Source organism: Oryctolagus cuniculus, chromosome 4 (assembly GCF_964237555.1).
Source record: "Oryctolagus cuniculus chromosome 4, mOryCun1.1, whole genome shotgun sequence".
Classification (NCBI taxonomy): domain Eukaryota; kingdom Metazoa; phylum Chordata; class Mammalia; order Lagomorpha; family Leporidae; genus Oryctolagus; species Oryctolagus cuniculus.
In genome coordinates, this window is record NC_091435.1 from 100,024,775 (window position 1) to 100,044,805 (window position 20,031).

At 40.7% G+C, this 20,031-nt stretch overlaps 2 protein-coding genes across 27 annotated transcripts in view; one reads left to right on the top strand and one right to left on the bottom strand.

Annotated features, from left to right (window-relative positions):
* Positions 1-7,142, top strand: part of PEX5L (peroxisomal biogenesis factor 5 like) — a 263,402-nt gene extending 256,260 nt beyond the window's left edge. For 22 of the 25 annotated variants that reach the window (XM_051818798.2, XM_051818799.2, XM_051818807.2 and 19 more), the window contains one exon: positions 1,139-6,958. In XM_051818798.2, the coding sequence (XP_051674758.1) occupies positions 1,139-1,343 (205 nt within the window). In that variant the 3' untranslated portion in view covers positions 1,344-6,958. Of the gene's footprint in view, positions 1-1,138 lie in introns of all 25 variants that reach the window. The other 3 variants (XM_070072476.1, XM_070072474.1, XM_051818804.2) reach the window with 1 other exon arrangement.
* Positions 7,143-14,176: 7,034 nt separating this feature from the next.
* The window catches only part of USP13 (ubiquitin specific peptidase 13), a 123,139-nt gene continuing 117,284 nt past the window's right edge, over positions 14,177-20,031 (bottom strand). For both annotated transcript variants that reach the window (XM_008266542.4, XM_051818794.2), the window contains exon 21: positions 14,177-19,032. In XM_008266542.4, coding sequence (XP_008264764.3) covers positions 18,939-19,032 — 94 coding nt within the window. In that variant the 3' untranslated portion in view covers positions 14,177-18,938. The remainder of the gene's footprint in view (positions 19,033-20,031) is intronic.

Below are 20,031 nucleotides of genomic sequence, written 5' to 3' on the forward strand. Positions count from 1 at the left end.
GTCACAGAATATGATGTTGGGGTTTCATGGAGGTGCTGAAGAGAACAGACCCAGCAATTACACCTGTGCCTGAGCAGCCTTGAACTATGGGAGTTGGAAGGATCCAACTCAACTCTTCTCAAACCTTGTGTTCTTAGAATCCCTTTCCACTTTTAATGAGTATTAGGAAACACAAGGGCTTTGTTTACATGGGTTTTCTGAAGGTACTTCAAAAAGGTTGTGGAAAATGGAATTAAAAGATAAATTTATTTAAAAAAAGGTAAATTTATTATGTGCTGAAATTGTTGAAATTCATTGCAAACAGGGGTCTTCAGAAAGTTCATGGAAATACTTATGAAAAAACATGCATAGATTCAAAAATATTTGGACCAAAATAAATTTATCTTTTAATTCTATTTTTCCACAAATTTTAAAAATACTCTCCTGTTTATGATACTAGAAATTAAACTGAGAACATTTAAAAAGATTAATTTAAAATTAATAAAACCTACTACATACTACCATAAAGAGCATCTTTTACTACTTTTCCTAGTCCGTTACTGGGGAGCTGGACTGGTAGTGGAGCCGTGTCCCAGGGAGTAGCTTAGCCAGCTACACCCCAACACTGGCCTCACTCACAAGGTTTTAATATGACTTCTGTTATAAGAAATTTGCTAAGACTAAATAATTGGGATTCAAGCCCAGATGCTCTGATAATAAGTCAATCTCACTCTAGCTGCATTCTGCATTTGTCACTAATAAGAAAAACAGACTGCTTTGTTTCTGAGCAGTTCTATAGCCTTTCTCCTAAGCTCTACGTGTAGAAATCACATCTGCAAAGGGATGAAGTCTGCTAATCATTCCTGGTGCTGGGGAAACCAAATGCATTAATGAGTTAGTGATTTTGCTATTATTCTTTTGTCTCCCACGTGAAATTCTCAAAATAAAATTTGCTTTCAGCTTTTTTCTTCCTGATTTCACTCCATTTAACAATGAGTGTTCACAAAAGAATAATAAATCAGAGCGTTGTTCATCTGACCATCCAAAGTGCCATGGAGAGATGATTTAGTATTTTACACTAAAATAATTTCACCTGTTGGGTTTAAGTGTCTATCTGTAATTTGTTGCAATTTTAAAATGTGTTTTTCTACCCTCTTAGAGAAGCGGTCAGCAACTTTCTCACCGCCCTCAGTTTGCAAAGAAAGAGCAGGAATCAACAGCAAGTTCCTCATCCTGCAATCTCCGGGAATATCTGGGCTGCCCTCAGAATCGCACTGTCTCTGATGGACCAACCGGAACTCTTCCAGGCGGCTAACCTTGGTGACCTGGATGTCCTCCTAAGAGCTTTCAACCTGGATCCTTGAAGGAGAAGAAACAAATAAAAAATAATAATCCCTCTTCTGTGTAACTGTACTGAGAAGTTAAAAATTATTTTATTAAGAATTTCAAAAAGGATAAATCAGATATTCAAAAGGCCAAGGTCATATAACCCAAGGGGATTAATTCCTACAGACAATGCCGAGTCTCTGTTCAGACCCAAAAGCACAAAATGTTGTATGTAGAGTTGAGGTCAGGTTCAAAAGAAGAATTGAGAGACTCGCGAATACTCGTCACAAGTGGCAAGCATTTTGCAAAACCGTTCATTGGGTGTTTTGTCCACAGTTGCAGCTGATGACTTATCTGAGGAACTTGCTCTCAGAACACATGGAATAAGCATTGCCTCAGATTAGGGAATCCTGGCTGTTTCAGAACTATTCCCTGAAACCCCCTTTTGCAAGACTGAACATAGTTTGGGCCATTGGTGCATGCACATATATTAACTCTTGACTAAAGACAGGCATTGCTTAAACCTTTTCCAATTTTAACTTTTCTGTAGCCCTTTGATTCCAGAGAGAGAGAGAGAAAGAGAAAGCTTTGCTGGCAAAAGCAGTTTTTGCACTAGAAATTTTTGCTGTTCCCATTCAAAACTTTTCTGGGAGTGTATATATGCACTTTAATATCTTATGTATGCCTTGCTGGAGTTTTGTTTTGTTGCTCCAATTTTTACCTTGGGGGTGAAAGATTTGAGAATTCAACCTTGTTAGATCAATGGACCAAATAAAAATTCCTGAAATCGTTTTTCATAGTGTAGGGTTTTGAAAGAGTGTTTTCTTAAAACTGGTATGACACAGGGTGTATATACATTTAAAACAGATCTTCTTATGCACATGCTTTCTGGGACTCTATGAACTTAAGTTAGAAACAAGGTACTGTCTGTCTTGCCGGGAGAAAGTTTGAAGAGACCATGATTTCGGTTGAGTTTGCATTAACTTGCTTAAGCGTCATATTTTACTGGCTTTCTAACTGCCCTGCACAATAATATTCCTTTTAAACTGTTAATATTTTAAATGATGTTTCTTAAAAGTGATAAATACATTTTCCTAAAAATTATGTGTTTTCTTAGCTCCATAATAATCTGCACTGTTCACCTTCTTGCATTCTAAGTGATAGAAGATTAACATTTTCTAACTGAATCTCGTTGAATGCCAGTGGTTTAATAGGAAAGATGCATGCCCATTTGGGTCTTATTATCTTGAACATTTAGCAAGTATCAGGAATTTTCTGTTGGCAGTGGTGTTTTGTTTCATTAGCAACCTTTCACTTATTTTTTTTTCAGAATGCTGTGTGTATTTGGGGCTTAATGATGTTGAAAGATACATTTTTTAAAGAATTAGAAAAAATTGTTTGCAAAATGCTAACCAAATTTCACCAGTGTTTGTTCTCATTTCCTACCTTGTCTCCTTCCTTGTTCCAGAACCTTCCACAGAGTAGTCTAGTCCCAACTTTTTCATCATGTTCTTTGGTTAATAGTTGCTCATTTCACTAATGGTCATAATTATGTGTGCACACACACAGAATCTGATCATAGCAGTTTGGAGAATTAGCTTCTACTAAGGGTGAAATATGCACACGTGCTGAGAAACTGAATGTTAAGTGCAGGTATAAATCCCCTCCTCTGCTGCTTTGAAGTCTCCAGGTCGTGAAGAGCTTCAAGTTAACATAAAACCACAAGTCCTTGAGGCTTCTATATATTATAACAGACTCTAATTTGTAAAGATAAAGAGTTGAGGCCCTGTAAATGGTGGGTACCAGGTTGATACTCATTGTGAACGCTCACAGGGGCAAGGTGACGGCCCCAGGTGAGCAGCAGAGAGCAGTCGCTAAGCATTCATCATGGGGCAAGGGCAGCCATCCAGGCTGGGCCCACAGATCCCTTAGATGCAAAGTAAGGCTCAACAATATTTTCAAGAATGGTGTCTTTCACATTTTAGAATTCTAGAAACCCAGACTGAGAAGGTCTTCCGGGGCCAGCCTCGAGGCCACAATAGCTGACTGTTACTCCTGGTAGATCAGAATCCCATCTCTGCCTGCCTCTGTTCTTCACAGCCTTTGTGTTTTTCCTGACTGGCCAGTTAGTTGACTTGAATCTAGTCCATTAGGAACCTCTGAACAAATGACTCAAAGGAGCCTACAGGTATCCTCTGTGTGACGTCATTCTATGCCTCCAGCAGCAACTGGATTTGCAGTAATGACAACAAGACGTTGTGTTGGCCTTGCTGGTACCACATACATGAGGTCAGTAACAGTTTAAAGTCTGAATGTAGTGTAAATAAGAAATAGCTTGGTTTAACTTGGTTGCTGCTAAGTAAAAACCAGTACTAAAAAGTGAGGCAAAGTTTATAGAAATACAGCACCATCAAAGATTAGGTAGCAAAACTTAGGACAGTATTTATTGTGAACAGCACGTACATCTTTTTTAAAAGTGTAGACACATTTTTAAGGCAGAATTGCTTTGTGCATCTCATCTTCATGGCATGAAATTGTCATTTAATTTGCTCTTACCATTTGAAAGGGAAGCTGTCCTTGGTTCCCTTAGCAGGAACTCTGGGCATGCTTTGAGTTCCTTTGTGTGTGTGTGTGTGTGTGTGTGTGTGTATAATGAATAAGAGCCTAAGCTTTTAGAGGGTGGTAGTCTTGTACTAGAAGAGCCATGCAGTTGCTTAGAAAATGCAGAGAAACCCAGGGATCATTGCTGAATTTTCAAAGTACAACCATTTCTGTGCTGCTAAGGAGGAGGAGGGCTAGAGTAGAGGAAGAGAAGTAAAGGACCCTCTTCCTGAGCCAATTATATTGGTTACTCCTTCCTGGACCTCCTTCCAAGGTCATTGTCCTTGATCTGAAAGGCAGATCTTGTCTACAAGGCAACTTTACTAGAAACTATGAACTGTGCTTTCCTAGCCAATCTGGATTCCCATCAGAATAGCAAATTAGTGATACCCAACCGGGTAGGAATGTCCAGAACACATTCACTTTCAACATTTTATGCCTCGTTCTTCATTCTTTTATTTGAAGAGAGCTATTATGTCGAGTCTTGGGACTAAAGACTTGTAGGGATAAGTCATAACAGCAAGACTTGAACACAATTATCGCCAGTCCCATGTAGGACAGGCATCCCAAACTCTTTACCATAACTGTCTGCAAGCTCATTGGGAATATTGGTGCCCCTTCTCCATTTGCCCCTGAATCTGTTTCATAAGACTGGACTGTATTTTAAGTTAGATGTCACAGTAATGGTTATTATTTTATACCGTGAAACACTTCTAAAAGCAATCTAGAACAGGGTATTTGGAGTTGGAGGGTGTGATTCATGTGCCATCTTTCTGAGCCCTCTTATTTTAGAAATTATTTTACATGCACAAGCATTAGTTCAACTTTATAAAATAATTTCAAATTCATCCCCTATCCAGATTTTACTGCACAATTTCCTGTCATCTCAGTATTTATAGAACTGGTTGAAATTAAACTGTTTTGAACAAAGAAGTAGATACATATATATTTTTAAGGAGTGTTCATAGATGAACTCTGGCATAAAGTTAGTTTTTAAAAAAATGGCAATTTTTAAAAACCTACATATATAACCTCAGGTACAAAAATACTGCATGCATCAGTACTTGCAAATCTGCTTACTTAAATATTAACCAAAGCATGCAAGATAACTTTACTGAATGTAAATTTACACAGTGCATGATTGATTCTCATAGGTTAGCTTATTTTTCCTTCTTCCTGAACAAGGGAACATTTTCACGAATTTTGTGTTATAGTTTTTCTATTTGCTTTTATTACTTTACTGTTGAGATTGTTTTCATGCTATCACACCAAACTTTACAGATATGCACACATCTGGTTGGACAGTGTTGCAGCCAGTGCCAAATTAATTTTTTAAACACCAGTTGAGTCACAACAGATCCAAATCTAAAACAAATCCATGTGTGTAAATGTTACTAAACTGAATTGTGTTGGTTGCCTCAGAATATAAAGGTTTGTGCTTCTAATTTCTCAATAATGCATTTCAGATTTTTTCCAAAAGTTTAGGAATAAACTAGAAAAACTGACATGCTAAATAAGAGGAGGAGGTTGGGGTAATTTCAGGCACATGAAGACCCTCATAAGGCAAAGTATAAATGGTGCCTTAATTTCTAAAAATGACAGACAGGGATGGTACAATGTTACATTGAGGTCTAGGGATATCACAGCATTGTTTGTGTTGACACTGCCCAATTTATATGGTCAGTGGACTTGGACCCATGTCCCTTGAGAAACGAGTTGACCATGGATCTAAATTGAAATTCAGGGGTGGTGAGGTGGTTTCATGTCGCTCAGAACAAACTCAGAAGTGCGCTCACTGCATTTTTTTTTGTAGCCACTATTTTATGAGGTGACCAGAAATGGAAAGAGCAAAGTTTAGTAAGACAGTGGAGTCTGATGTTAATGATAGCATTGTTACTTCCTTCACACACCCTTACAGTTCCCCACACATATACGTGAGCTCAAAGACAGAATTCCCCAAACACATAGCAAGGGCCCTTGTGTGGGGGCACTGAACAGTTAAGAGGAGAAAAATCAGAAAATTGAAGTGTGAGGTTTAACAACTTCTCATGTAGTCCTTTGCCTTGAGCAAGGTTTCCACTACCTGCAACCTCTGCAGAAATACCAAAATAACCAAGTAACCCGCTCTGGAAATAAGTGCCCCAACCTCAGAGCTGTTTTCTCAGGGCCTTCTCTGAAAGAAAAAGCTAACTTGCAATGTCACAGTGTCACAGCCAAACCGTGACTGATTCCAGGGGTCACTTTAGAAACCTGCACTGAAAGTAATATTAAGATTTAAAAAAAAAAAGATGGGGTATTTCTTTGCTCAACAATAAAATGTGTATAGTTTGGGATTTATTTGTTAATTTCCTGGGCAGGGAAATGGTATGATATAAAAAGGACTAAGAGGTGTCCACACTAAACTAGGCATGTGGCATTTTCTCTGAGATATGTAACATTTTTGCATGGATACTATAAAAAGAGTGTGCCATGTGAGAAACTGTTCATGCCTGTGTTACCAGCAGCTAAAGGAAATAGACAAACCTGAATTTTTACCAATTTCCTTTCATTTTCCCCATATATCTTCCCTTCTCAATTTTCATTGCCCAGATTTGTTTACATTGGTTAAAAAATACCTGATTAATTTAGTGAACTTTTTACAAGCTATGATAAGCATTTATTAACTATTTAGAAAAGACATTTCTATATATTTTATATATGAATATTGCATATCTAATCTACAAATGTTGCTTTGAAACTAATTCTGTAATTCTCTCTCATCATGCTCCTTTGAAATCTTGAGATTTCATATTCAAGCTAAAACAGATAACAGAGAAAAAAATTTAACAGTAAATGTTTATGAAATTCTAAATCAGTACCAACCCAAATTAAGTAACTTACAGTAAATTAATGGCAGTAGGGGATGGATTTTAAAGTTATTGGCATACTATGTGATACTGTAACTGTGACTTAGTGAAATATGTATCATAGCACAACTCTGTTGGGTATTAAGTCTTCATCCTAGCGTTTCCCTGCATTGCTCTTTGAAATAAAATTGCTATTATAAAAATAACCCCTGATCATATTGATGTGTTTAATTTAATCAGATGGCTTAGAATTTGCAAAGTACCAAGATTAAGGTAGTATTTTTGTACTATTATTGGAAGCATGCCTTCCCTTTTTCACCTTATTAAATTGTATTTATATTTGTGCAATTTTAAACTATGTTTTCAAATAAACTTTGTCTGTGGCTTCAAGGTCTTTTCAAGAATATTTCAGAATGGAATTTGGGGGACAAAACTACTTCAAATCCAATAGAAGACAATCTGTACTACTGTATAAAAGGTTCCTTGTTAAAAATATTTATTTATTTAATTGAAAGTCAGTTACAGAGAGAGAGGGAGACAGATCTTCCATCAGCTGGTTCACGCCACAGATGGCCGCAGTGGCCACGGCTGGGCCAGGCCAAAGCCAGGAGCCAAGAGCTTCTTGCAGATCTCCCACATGAGTGGCAGGGACCCAAACACTTGAGCCATCTTCTGCTGCTTTTCCCAAGCCATTAGCAGGGAGCTGGATTGGAAGTAGAGAACCCGGGACACAAACTGGACATATGGGATGCCAGCATTGCAGGCGGCAGCTTGACCCTCTACACCACAACACCAGGCCCAAAAGCTCCTTTTATGGAATATCATGACACATGATCTTGCGTAAGTTATCTTGAAATCAGGAATGCATTTTTACATACACAGCACAACTTTTTTTTCAACTTTTATTTAATAAATATAAATTTCCAAAGTACAACTTTTGGATTATAGCAGTTTTTCCCCCCATAACCTCTCTCCCACCAGCAACCATCCCATTTCCCACTCCCTCTCCCATCCCGTTCTTCATCAAGATTCATTTTCAATTATCTTTATATACAGAAGATCAACTTAATATATAATAAGTAAAGATTTCAACAGTTTGCACCCACACAGAAACACAAAGTATAAAGTACTATTTGAGTACTAGTTATACCGTTAATTCACATAGTACAACACATTAAGAACAGAGATCCTACATGGGGAATAGGTGCACATTGACTCCCGTTGTTGATTTAACAATTGACACCCTTATTTATGATGTCAGTAATCACCCAAGGCTCTTGTCATGAGCTGCCAAGGCTATGGAAGCCTCTTGAGTTCACAAACTCTGATCTTATTTAGACAAGGCCATAATCAAAGTGGAAGTTCTCTCCTCCCTTCAGAGAAAGGTACCTCCTTCTTTGATGGCCCATTCTTTCCGCTGGGATCTCACAGAGCTCTTTCATTTAGGTTTTTGTTTGTTTTTTTTGTTTTGTTTTGTTTTGTTTTGTGTGGGTTTTTTTTTTGTTTTTTTGTTTTGTTTTTTTGTTTGTTTTTTTTTTTTGCCAGAGTGTCTTGGCTTTCCATGTCTGAGAAACTCTCATGGGCTTTTTAGCCAGATCTGAATGCCTTAAAGGCTGATTCTGAGGCCAGAGTGCTGTTTAGGACATCTGCCATTCTATGAGTCTGCCACTGCACAATTTAAAAATCTCCCTCCTTGGTTAATTTTTAAGAATAAAATATTATCTAACCTGAAATTGAAACTTGTGATTTTTCTAAAATAAACATATTAAGATACATTTCGCTTTAGGGTATTGTTAGGGGGCAGAGGACCAGTCAATCAATAGGCATTTGAATATCAACTATGTGCAGGCACTGTGCTGGATGTGAGACGCAATTTCAAGTAAAGGAAAAATAAACTGTCCTTGAAGAATGTAGATTTCTGTGAAAGGAGACTTAGAACTATTTTAGCCAATAAGAATTCTCTGTGCTGCAGAGTGGAAAAACAGGTAAATGATGTATTCCAAGAGTGAGTGAGGGCTCCTTTATCTATAGGTAGTCAGGAAAGGGAATTCTTTAGTGACATAGGGGCAGAGATTTGAATGCCAAGAAGCAGCCAGCCAGGGAGAGTTGGGAGGACATTCCTGGAGGCCTGGTGTAAGATTCCAAGGTTGGAATGAGCTTGGCAGGTGGCCAGAGCTGAGAGCAGCAGGGTGAGTGGGAGCTGGTGGGGGCAAAGGACAGAGGTGTCCTAAGGACAGGAAGCTGCAGCTTCCATGTTCCTAAAACATTCCCCAAACACAGATCTTAAGGAGCTGATTGGTGACTGAGGGATGGGCAGACTCAGATGAAGACAGCAATGAAGGCACCCCTTTCTCACTCTTCAGCCCCTCCTCTGATTTGAGGCAGCACTGAGCCTTGATGGAGTCTGTTTCTTCCTCTGTAAAATCCATCATACATCTTTCTTGCTTTCCTGCTGTGCCATATGAAGTCAAAGTCCATCCATGCCTTCCCTCACCCCTGGGAGAACTCTAGTCTTTTTATGTCTCCTACCTCCTCTTCTCAAATGTGTATATTGATTTTCTGAAATAATTGCTTCTCTTCTGTGTATATAAAAGCAACCCAAGCATTCTTTTTTAAAGCAATATTTTTTAAAAAATATTTATGTAAATATTTATTTATTTATTTTATTTGAAAGGCAGAGCTACAGAGAAGCAGAGGCAGAGAGAGAGAGAGAGAAAGAGAAAGAGAGAGGTCTTCCATCTGCTGGTTTACTCCCCAGATGGCCACAATGGATGGAGCTAAGCCAATCCAAAGCCAGGAGCCAGGAGCCAGGAGCCAGGAGCTTCTTTCAGGTCCCCCACAAGGGTGCAGGGGCCTAAGGACTTGGGCCATCTTCTACTGCTTTCCCAGGCCATAGCAGAGAGCTGGATCAGAAGTGGAGCAGCCGGGACTGGAACCAGCTCCCATATGGGATGCAGGTGGCAGCTTTACCCACTATGCCACAGCGCCAGCCCGAATGGAGCATTCTTTATATTTGTTTACAAGGCTCCTTAAAGTAACATCTTCCTTACCCAACCCTTGAGAGCTCACATTTCCTTGCTTTCTCACCTACATTCCCTAATAAATAATGCCGCCTGGTAATCATCTCAGTAAATCAGAACTAATCTGAGTACTTTTTACTGAGTAAACTACTGGTCCTCCGTGTGCCTAGTGCTTGAGCTTGCTTGCATGAGTCCAGATGGGTGGAGAGCAGGCAGTGCAGCTTCCTCGGGCCAAGCTCTTTGAAGTGGACACAGAAAGGAAGCTAATGTTTACCCAAACCTACCACGTGCCAGATTCTGAGGCTGCTTGTTTCCTGCTGTTTAACCCCAGTGGGCACCCATGTCCACTGGTTTTGCCTTACTGATAATTTTATGCAGTTTGTAAGTAATACTACCACAAATAATGAGTGTAATAGCAAAAAAATGCACAGTGAGGGGAAACATCTCATCTAAATTAAAAAATACACAATGAACACATCTAACACTAAAAGTTGGGAAATCTGGCCCAGGAAGAAGTAGGCTCGAGGGCAGTAACCAACAAGAGAGCTAACATGGCTCCACTGTTGATTGAAACTTGACAAAATAACAAAATCTGTTTGACAACACTTAAATTTGCAAAATTCGACCTAGGAAAGCTGCACCCAATAGAAATAATGGCTGCAATAAGGAATTTGCAAACAGCCAACGATAATAAGGAAGATTCAATAAGAGCTGAAAACTAACTGAAAAGTGTCATAAAATTGACACAATTAATATCAATTACACAGATTTCATTTAAAAAATATAAAGGAAACTCTAAAAGCTTGGAAATGCATGTGTAGTTAAATAACTATATCACATCTCTCTCCTCAAATCCCCAACTGCCCTTCCGCCCGCTCAGCTGATGGTCGGGCTTCCTGCTTCACTGGGGAAATTAACCCGGCAGGCGGGCGCTCCTGGTCTTTGCCTGCCTTCCTCACTCTGCTGCAAGATCTCTCCACACCCCTGCCTCAATCAGCTCCCCACTTTGGCACCAGGTCCCCCACACCTTTGTATGCTCAAGGGGACCTGGGACCAGCAATTCTCTCTCCTATAGTGTCAGTTTTTCCTTTTTCTATTTGACCATCTTATTTCTCACATTTAGAAGCAAAAATCACATGGCCCCATTCCTCCTCCTCAACCAGCAACCATCCTCTGCCTTCATCGTTGGCAACTTCTCTCCTCCCATGGTCTCCTGAACCCGCTTCTACAAAACTGTTCCCGTGGAAGTCACCTATGAGCTCCAAATGGATCAATCTCATGGTCAACTCTCAGTGCTCATCCTACTTCACCTGTCGGAGTTAACCGACAGTCTCAGTTCTGCACGACACATCTTCACTTGGCTTCCACGCCAGGCACCATTCTCCTGGTTTTCCTCCTCCCTGGCAGTCACACCTCTCAGTCTCCTTTGCAGGCTCATCTGCTCGCTGACTTTTTATGTTGAAGTGCCTCAGGGTTCATTTTATGGATTCCTTCTATCTCCTGTCTCCCTCCACTGGTGATCGTAAACAGCCCCATTGCTTCAAATATTCATCTAACCAACACTAACTCCCAAATTTCTATTTTCAGTCCAGAACTCTCGCCCAAAATACAGATTTGTACACCTGGTTTCCTATTGAACACCTAATAGACATCTCAAACCCTGCATGTCCCAAACTGGACTTCCAATCATCTCGCTCCACCACTAGCACCCCAACCCTTCCAAACCTTCCCTACCTTAATTAACTGCAATTACATTCTTCAGTTGCTCAGGGCAAATATGTGAGGGTCAGCCTCATTCTTTCACACTCTACATCCTACATCAGAAAACCCCGCTGGTCTTAGCTTAAAATATATCCAGAATATCTGACCACCCTCACTGCTACCACCCCATCCGATCCATCATCCTCTGACCTTGCTTACCACGGAGTCCTACTTCTATCCTTGTCCTCCTACCACCTCGTCCAAACAAGAATTTAAATCAGGTCATTGCTCTGCTCAAGACCCTAGAACGACTCCCCACTGAACTCTGGAGTCAAGCTGTTCCAATAGCCCTCCAGGCTTGGGTGCTCTGGCTCCTCTTTGACCCTCTCTCCCACCACTCTCTCCCTCACTCCACTCTCTGGAGCCACACTGGCCCCTTCATTACTCCTCTGACATACCAGACATGCCACCACTGTGAGGTCTCGGCTCCAGGTCGTCTCTCTGCCAAGCACATTCTTTCCCCAAACATCTACCTGTCTGACTCCTTCACTCCCTTCAACTCTACGTCCAAATCTCACCTCCAAATGATGCCTCCACAAGGACCCTTTCTCTTGTAATCTGTCCTCCACCCGTGCTCTACAATTTCTTTTTTCCATAGCACTCAGCATCTCCTAACCAGAACATATATATAGTTTACTGATTGTTTATGTTCAGCATGTGTCTCTCTGCTGGAAAATAAACCCAGCAAGGTCAGGGACCTTACCTACTATGCTTACAAATATATTCTTAGAAAAATGAAGATAGCACACAGATCCTAATATTTATTAAATGATGAATAGTATATAGAGAGTGAAAAATAAATTCATGGAATTATCTCCAGAAAAAATACTTTTGGAAAAAGTCATTAATACTGGTAAATTCTTTAAAAAAAAAAAAAAACTTTTAAATTGAAACAAAGGGTCAATACCTCCATAGGGTCAAAATTTAGTATGAGCTAAATGGTGATGTAAAGATGTCCTGGCCGGCGCCGCAGCTCATTTGGCTAATCCTCTGCCTGCGGCGCCGGCACACCGAGTTCTAGTCCCGGTTGCTCCTCTTCCAGTCCAGCCCTCTGCTGTGGCCCGGGAAGGCAGTAGAGGATGGCCCAGGTCCTTGGGCCCTGCACCCGCATGGGAGACCAGGAGGAAGCACCTGGCTCCTGGTTTCGGATCGGCGCAGCGCACCAGCTGTAGCAGCCATTTTGGGGGTGAACCAACGGAAGGAAGACCTTTCTCTCTGTCTCTCTCTCTCACTAACTCTGCCTGTCCAAAAAAAAAAAAAGATGTCCTATGCCCACTGGATTGTCAGGTACTATTATGCCCACTGTACAGCTGAGAAGACTGAATCTCAGTATATTGTTGACTAAAGTCACATAGGAAACACAATTTGACTTCAGCTCTGTCTCCACTCTTTTCATTATACCACCCTGCCTCTTGATCACAATGATGTTTTTCTCATAGATTTTTACAACTAGTTACATGAGGGATGAGAATAGTTCAGTTTTATATCAAGGTTCCCCACTAATTGAAATTTGTCACTGACTATATTGAAAAGCAGGACCGACATTTCATCAGTACATACACTCTCCCAGTAGAGTAGACACAATGGGATATACCATGTAGGTAGCAACTGACTTGCAAACATTGTCCTAAAATGATCACAGGTCTCTGAACAATAAACAATCCTTCACTGCCTGAATCATTTCCTTCTCTTCATATCCCTCTCACCAAAACATGACACAGCACTGAAGTCAAATATTTACTTGGATTTTTAAATACATATAGCTTCATTTTTTAAAAAAACTTTGAGCATTAAATGGGTACGTTTTTGAAAGCAATTAATGATCCTATGTGGTAGGCAAAATAATGCTCCCCAAAGATATCCACATTCTAATCCCCAAAACCTGTGAGCGTGTTGCCTTACCTCATAAAAGGGACTTTGCTGATGTAATTAAGGAGCTTGAGATGGAAGAATATTCTGGACTGTCTGGATGGACCCAATATAATCTTGCTCCTTATAAGAGGAAGGCAAGAGACCCCATCCAGGGAGACAAGGGGATGGAAACAGAAGCTGTAGTGAGGCCAGTGCTGTTAGGAGGTCAAAAGCCAAGGACTGTGACCACCTCCAGGAGCTGCAAGAGCCTGGAATGGATTCTCCTCTGCAGGTTTCCTGCCAACCCTTTGATTTTGACCCATAAGACACATTTTCAGACTTGTGACCTTATTAATAAACATATTATTTGAAGCCACTGAGTTTGTGTCTGTCAGAGCAGTAACAGGAACTCTGCGCTCTGGAAACATGGCATCCTGGAAATGCTGAAGTCTCTTGGTACAACATGTGTCCATGCTGCTGTTCCTGTGTGAAGGAAGCCACCAGCACACTGAGGGCCAGGGAGTCACAGAAAGGTCTCAGTTTACCCCCCTATGTGACTTACCATCCTAGAGAAAGTCTAAAAGACATGCCCTGGCCACGCCCCCCTGCACAGAGGTAACACTTTGCCATCACTGAGAAGCCACTGTTGACAGGGACCACGTAGCCACCAAGAAGCCCTAAAAATAAAATTAGTCATCCATCACCTTAAGTTACCTGTCCACTGATGGATGAGAACTGTCAGTGGCATTTTTTGAAAGAAAAAAAAAAAAGGAGTCATAAAGGGACATGAGATTGTGAGAATAGCTTTTAATTTAAAACAATCGAAGCAGTAAGTCATCCATCTCTCTTTCCAACACAGGCAAATAGTCTCCCAAAACAACTGAGATAGTTTAAACAACAACTGTGACTAGTGCAAAATCATACAAAACAACCTCTTTCAGGAGCCAGCATCACAGCCTACTGGGCAGGCGGCACAGCAACAGACTCGGCCTCTGCAGAGGCTGAGAGACGCGGCACGTCGAGAGTGCGGAGATCTGCACGAGATGTCAGCACACTCGGCTTTGCACAGAGCAGACAATACCTGGGGAGGGGAGACCACAAGAGAATGTTGCCTAGAATGAGGCCAATATGCCCAGCACCCTCCTGCGGCAAACATCCTTGGCACCTGGAAGAGCTAGAAAAGTAAGTGCAAAGGGGCGAGCTCCTAGGAAAAGCCGAAAGAAGGCAGCTCAGGGCTCACTGACTTTCGGCTTTTTAATTGGGATCTTGTATGTTGGTTTTTAGGTAGAAGACTCTCTGGCTTTCTGGGAGATGTTCTGTGCCTCACAGTCCTCTTGACTCCTGCAAAAATATTTGTGTTGCTTGGTGCATCACGGAATTCCCACTCCCACCCACTGCCTACCCACAAAGCATGGGCCGAGAGCAGCACCATCCAATAGAAGTGCAACATTAGCCACATGTCCAATTTTATAATTTTTAGTAGCAATATTTAAAAAGATAAAAATAGGTGAAAATAATTTTAATATTTATCAAATGTATTCATATTTTATCTAATTAATAAGTCCAAAATAGCATCATTGCAGCATGTAATCAAGATAAAACACTGTGAAATTTTTTTTTTTTTTAAGGTGCCAAGCCTCCAAGGTCTGGTGTGTATTTTTCATGTACACCAAAATCTCAGTTGGGACAGGCTCCATGTTGGCAGATCACTGGCCACATGTGCCTACCTCCATACTGAATAGCACAGATCTAGAGATTAGTAGGCAAACTTTGCAGGATGAGTTACAAGTGGGATATTTCTTGACGCTACACGAACCTTATGTGCTAACGGAAGAGTACAGAACCTTGTTATATAACCTAGGGTTTTTTACCTCACTTGAAGAATAGAATTCCATCCCCAGGTCCCCCGCCCTGGCTGGTACCATCAGTACAGCCTGCACTGATGACGTGACTTTGCAACAGTTATGCCTCTGAGATGCACAGCACATCCTTTCTGTAACAGCTCTGTCAGCACTTATGTGCTGCCACTGAATTTGAATGCTTAAATAGCCTTATAAAAGTTACAGATGTACCTGAAGGTAGTTCTGAGGCTTTTCTAGGAGGTGCTTTAAGTGGAATTTTTTGTTCTTGAGGGAGCCAATAGCTACGTACCTCATGAACTGGAAAGCTGTGACTTGTAAGAGGGGAGAAAAATGGGATGATTACCAAAGCCAATAAAGATAAGTGAAACAGGGATAGAAAGTGGGCGGGGACACTAAAAGGTCTCAGGTCCAGCACTGCGGTGTATAAACTCTAGGGATCCAAAAACAACATTGAAACCTCTGAGTGAACCCTCGTATCTCACAGGCCTGATCCTGGTATCAACCTCAGGGAAATGAAAACAGAGGAAGGGATTTCTGAGCTTATCTGGTCTAACCCACTTGTTCTAAAGAAAAAGGCCCAGAGAGGAAACACCTGAGCCCCCATCACCTGCACAGGTGGAGTCGGTGTACAAACCCAGGAGCGCTCCCTGTGAGCTGCAGGTAAGGCTCAGGCTCAGGTGAAGGACAGAAATGACATGAGAAGGGACAGGCTCCAGTTATTCACCCCTGCATTTCCCACAACCCAAGCTGAACAACAGGGACAGGCAGGCACATTCTCTTGTGGGGGCCAGAAGGCAGCCTCGTCAGCTCCAAAGCACTGAAGCAATGTTGACATAAAACATCTTTCAGCCCCGATTCTTCCAGTAGTCTTTTCTGCATACTTTCCCTTAGAAGAAAATCCCAATCTGAACCAAAGAGGACTTCGGATTAGTTACATGGGCATTTAGATCAACTGACAAAATAAAAACCTTGATACATCACATTTTCCAAAGACACATTCATTGGGATTCTACACAAATGGATATCAAAAGATATTTACAGGAAGAAAGTGCTACCTCTCACGCAGACACCTACATACAGTGAGGACTTCACAATTATACCACCGTGCCTCTTACTGAGGACTCCTAACAGGCTTATAATCAGGTGACACAATCCACATAGTAATCCAGTTTCCAACCACAAATAATCTCAACTATACACATGTGTAAAATTAAGCAATACATTCCAGACTTTTATTCCAGCAAAATGTGCCTTATATATATTACGATACACATATAAACACATTTTTAACCAAGAAAGAAACCCGTTGTTTGCTCCAGTTTTCCCCAACTCTCAATCTGAAATAAAGAATCTCACATAGACAAAACTTAGCCTTGTAGAAATAGCCCTTTGTTTTGTGAGGCAGAAAAAAAGCAGCCATAATCCACTTTCTTACAATATATTTAGGCATCAGAAGGGCTAGATTTCCTTTTCTACTTATTGAAATTAAATAATTTGTAGTCTATAATTTTAAGTACTGATTTTACACCAGTGATTTTGCTAAGTTTTATTATAAAATTTTTGTTCAAAATACACATGCTATCTTTTTCCACATTTCAATCCAAATCCCCAACCACCCCCACCCCCTAAAAAGGTCTTTGCTTTGTAAGATCATTGAAAACAAGCCATTTTTGATGTGTGTTTAGAGTATTTATTCTACAATACTCAGCCCGAAAGGGACTGGTATTTGTAAGGCTACTTAATGTGGGGATTTCCACAGGAGTCAGAGACTCACATAAGAGAGTGGGGCTGCTATGGGATCTCCATGTCAACACAAGAAGGTGACACTGTGGGCACAGCGGAGTAGAGAATTCCTGCACCATGAGCTCCCTCCTTCTGCCCATCTCACTTGTTTCCAATGGAAGAAAACTTCAGATGGGAGAAGGCAGGGAGCATGCTCTACTGGGACCCACCAGGGCACAACACCTTCTTCCTTAAGGGTTTATCGGATCGAATCTCACTGTAGCCTCAAAGCACAACTGGAAAGAGAGGGCAGGTGTCATCACACCATTGTACAGATAAGAAGAGGGAGGCACAGGGAGGATGTGGGACTTGCCCAAGGTCCACAGCCAGGTAGGAGCAGCACCCAGGTCTCTAGGCCACAGCCTCGGGCTTTACAACCCTCACTAGCCTGGTATAAGTGATGTCTCGTGAGACAGGGGCCCAGATTGTAATGAGAGCCCTGATTTTCACAACTCACCACATGTTAATCTAATGTCTCTTGCTTTAATTCATCCATTGGCTCTGTCTTATTTCCTACGGCTTCTAGAAAGATCCTTTCAACCAAACACATTAGACGTTAAGTAGACAGAAATAAATCCTTTTGCATTTGTCTGAATAATCTGAAACAGAAATTCCAGACTCTGAAATTTGAAGCAGAGCAGTAGGAAAGCTAGAGAATGCTATGGTTCCCTTCTCACTGCATTTGAAACTCTGATCTAATCCCAGGTTGTAACTAAAAGACTAAGATAACTAGAATGCACAGGATGGTCTTTCACAAGGTCGTGAGTTTCTTTGCAGCTGAAATCCTTAAAGTGCCCAAGATCTCACTGTTGGCCATAGGCAGAGAAGCAAAAAAGGCAAGTCAGGAGGTGATACACCAACAAAGATCTAAAAGTCAAGGCAGCAAAGAGCCTGAGATGGGAAAGCTACACATCTGGGGCACTTAACATGATTCCAGGCAGTCCGCATGTGGTATGGCGAGAACAGATTAGCTATTTTAACTGAAAATAAACACTCTACTTTTGAGAAAGGGCTGCTGAAAAAAACAGTTCATTGACCTTTGGCAAAGTACAACACCGCACTGCTATGGGCATCTGGCCTTGCACCATCAGTGTCCAAGCCAGGTGAATTCTTGATAGCTTCGCAAGGCATAACACAGCCCTCTTCAATCCTTAAAATCTAGGTGGGGAACTAATTTTTTAAACTGTTCCTGAGTTATAGTTTCATTAAAATATTTACTTGCCTTTTCTACATATGCTAAATACCAAACTATGTAGCCTTTACAAGCCAGCCCCTTACAGATTTTCTAGGGGACTACAAAGGTCTCACACACTCACACACACTCACTCTCATATGCATTCACACAATTTTATTATGAAGTTTGATATGATTTAAATTAAAAATACCTCTCATTGCAGGTGCTCTATTATACAAGGATAGGTCAGAAATTATTGTGCGCAATGGAAAAAAAAATATGTCACAAAAAAGCTCAGCCCAGTTGCTGATTCTCCTGATGAAACAGAGTGGGCTTTTCATGTATTGTAGCTGAGGCCACACCACTGGCCACATAGATTGATTTCTCTGGAAGCCACTACCACAGGGCCCCAAGCAAAATAGAGGGCTGGGGTCACATGGCCACTTTGAATTTGTCAATGGGAGATGCCTCACCAGCAACAAGAATACCTTTTTTTTTTTTTTTAATAACCTCCTCTCCTTGAACATTTATAAAAACTATCTACAATAGTGTTTCACCACTGATACAAATTTCTTCCCAGTTCTATTTCAGAAGGCGTCAAATGATCTTGCTCTTTAAATAAACTATAAATACCCCCATGTATTCATTCATGTTTGGCTATCCCCTTTTTTTTTTTTTTTTTTTTGGCAAATTAAAAAGTGTATGGCTTCTTCTCGCCAAGTCGTCTGTCTGAGGTTTAGCTGGGTATCCTGCGGTAAAAGTACATGTAGCCCAGGTCTTTAGGGGGCCTTTCAGAGGCACAAACTTTGTGGTCATTGTAGATCACCCACCTGCAAACGAAAGACAGAAGCATTGAAAGGATTTAAGTCAGTGTCAGGACACTAGAAAGTAGTTATGGCATCATATGGTGCACAATACTTAAAATAACCAAAATGTTTTCAGATCACCAAACTCGAGTGTGTGGTATAAAAATAACCGAATCTTGGTGGGAAATCACATGTGCTTTTTGATGTTTGAGCCACTGAAATGTAATAGGAGTCTCTAAACATGCTGAAGTCTTTATCTCAAAATTTCCTTTGTACAAATTCATAGTGGCCTGAGAAACCGAGGCAAAGATTATGTATACAATGTTTATTTCAGTCTTAGGTAAAAACTAGCTAAAAGTCAGAACTAACATGTCTGCAGGGTTAGGCACTTGGCCAAGTGGTTAAGTAGCCAGTTAAGATGCCATATCCAGAGTCAGAGTGCCTGGCTTCAACACCCAGCTCTGCTCCTGACTCCAGCTTCATGCTGATATACCCCAGGGAGGCAGCAGTGATGGCTCAAGGAAGTGGGTCCCACCACTCATGGAGAAGACCTGGACAGAGCTCTCACACTCAGTTCTGGGAGTGAACCAGCAAGTGGGTGCTCTCACTCTGTGTGTCTCCTAGGCAAATTAATTAATTTCTTTAAAAAAAAAAATTTAAACTATGACTCTTTAAAAAGAAACTATGCAGTGAATTATTACACAACTATTAAAATTTCTTCAAAGAATATTTGGTGAAGTGAGAAAGTAACCACAATAAAATATGAAGATAAAATATGGATCACAACATAATATGAAAAGCAGGATACAAAATTCTATGTGCTCTATAGATACTTTAAGCAGCTTTTGTTAATACATATGTGTATTTTAATATATATATAGTATGTGTATATATGGAAATATACACACCCTCCTCCAATGAGATCAAAACAAATAAAAATATACCAAAATGTAGATAATTGTTTTCTTAAGATTTCTAAAGTACATATTCTTCTTTTTGTATTTTAAAAAACCCATCACCATG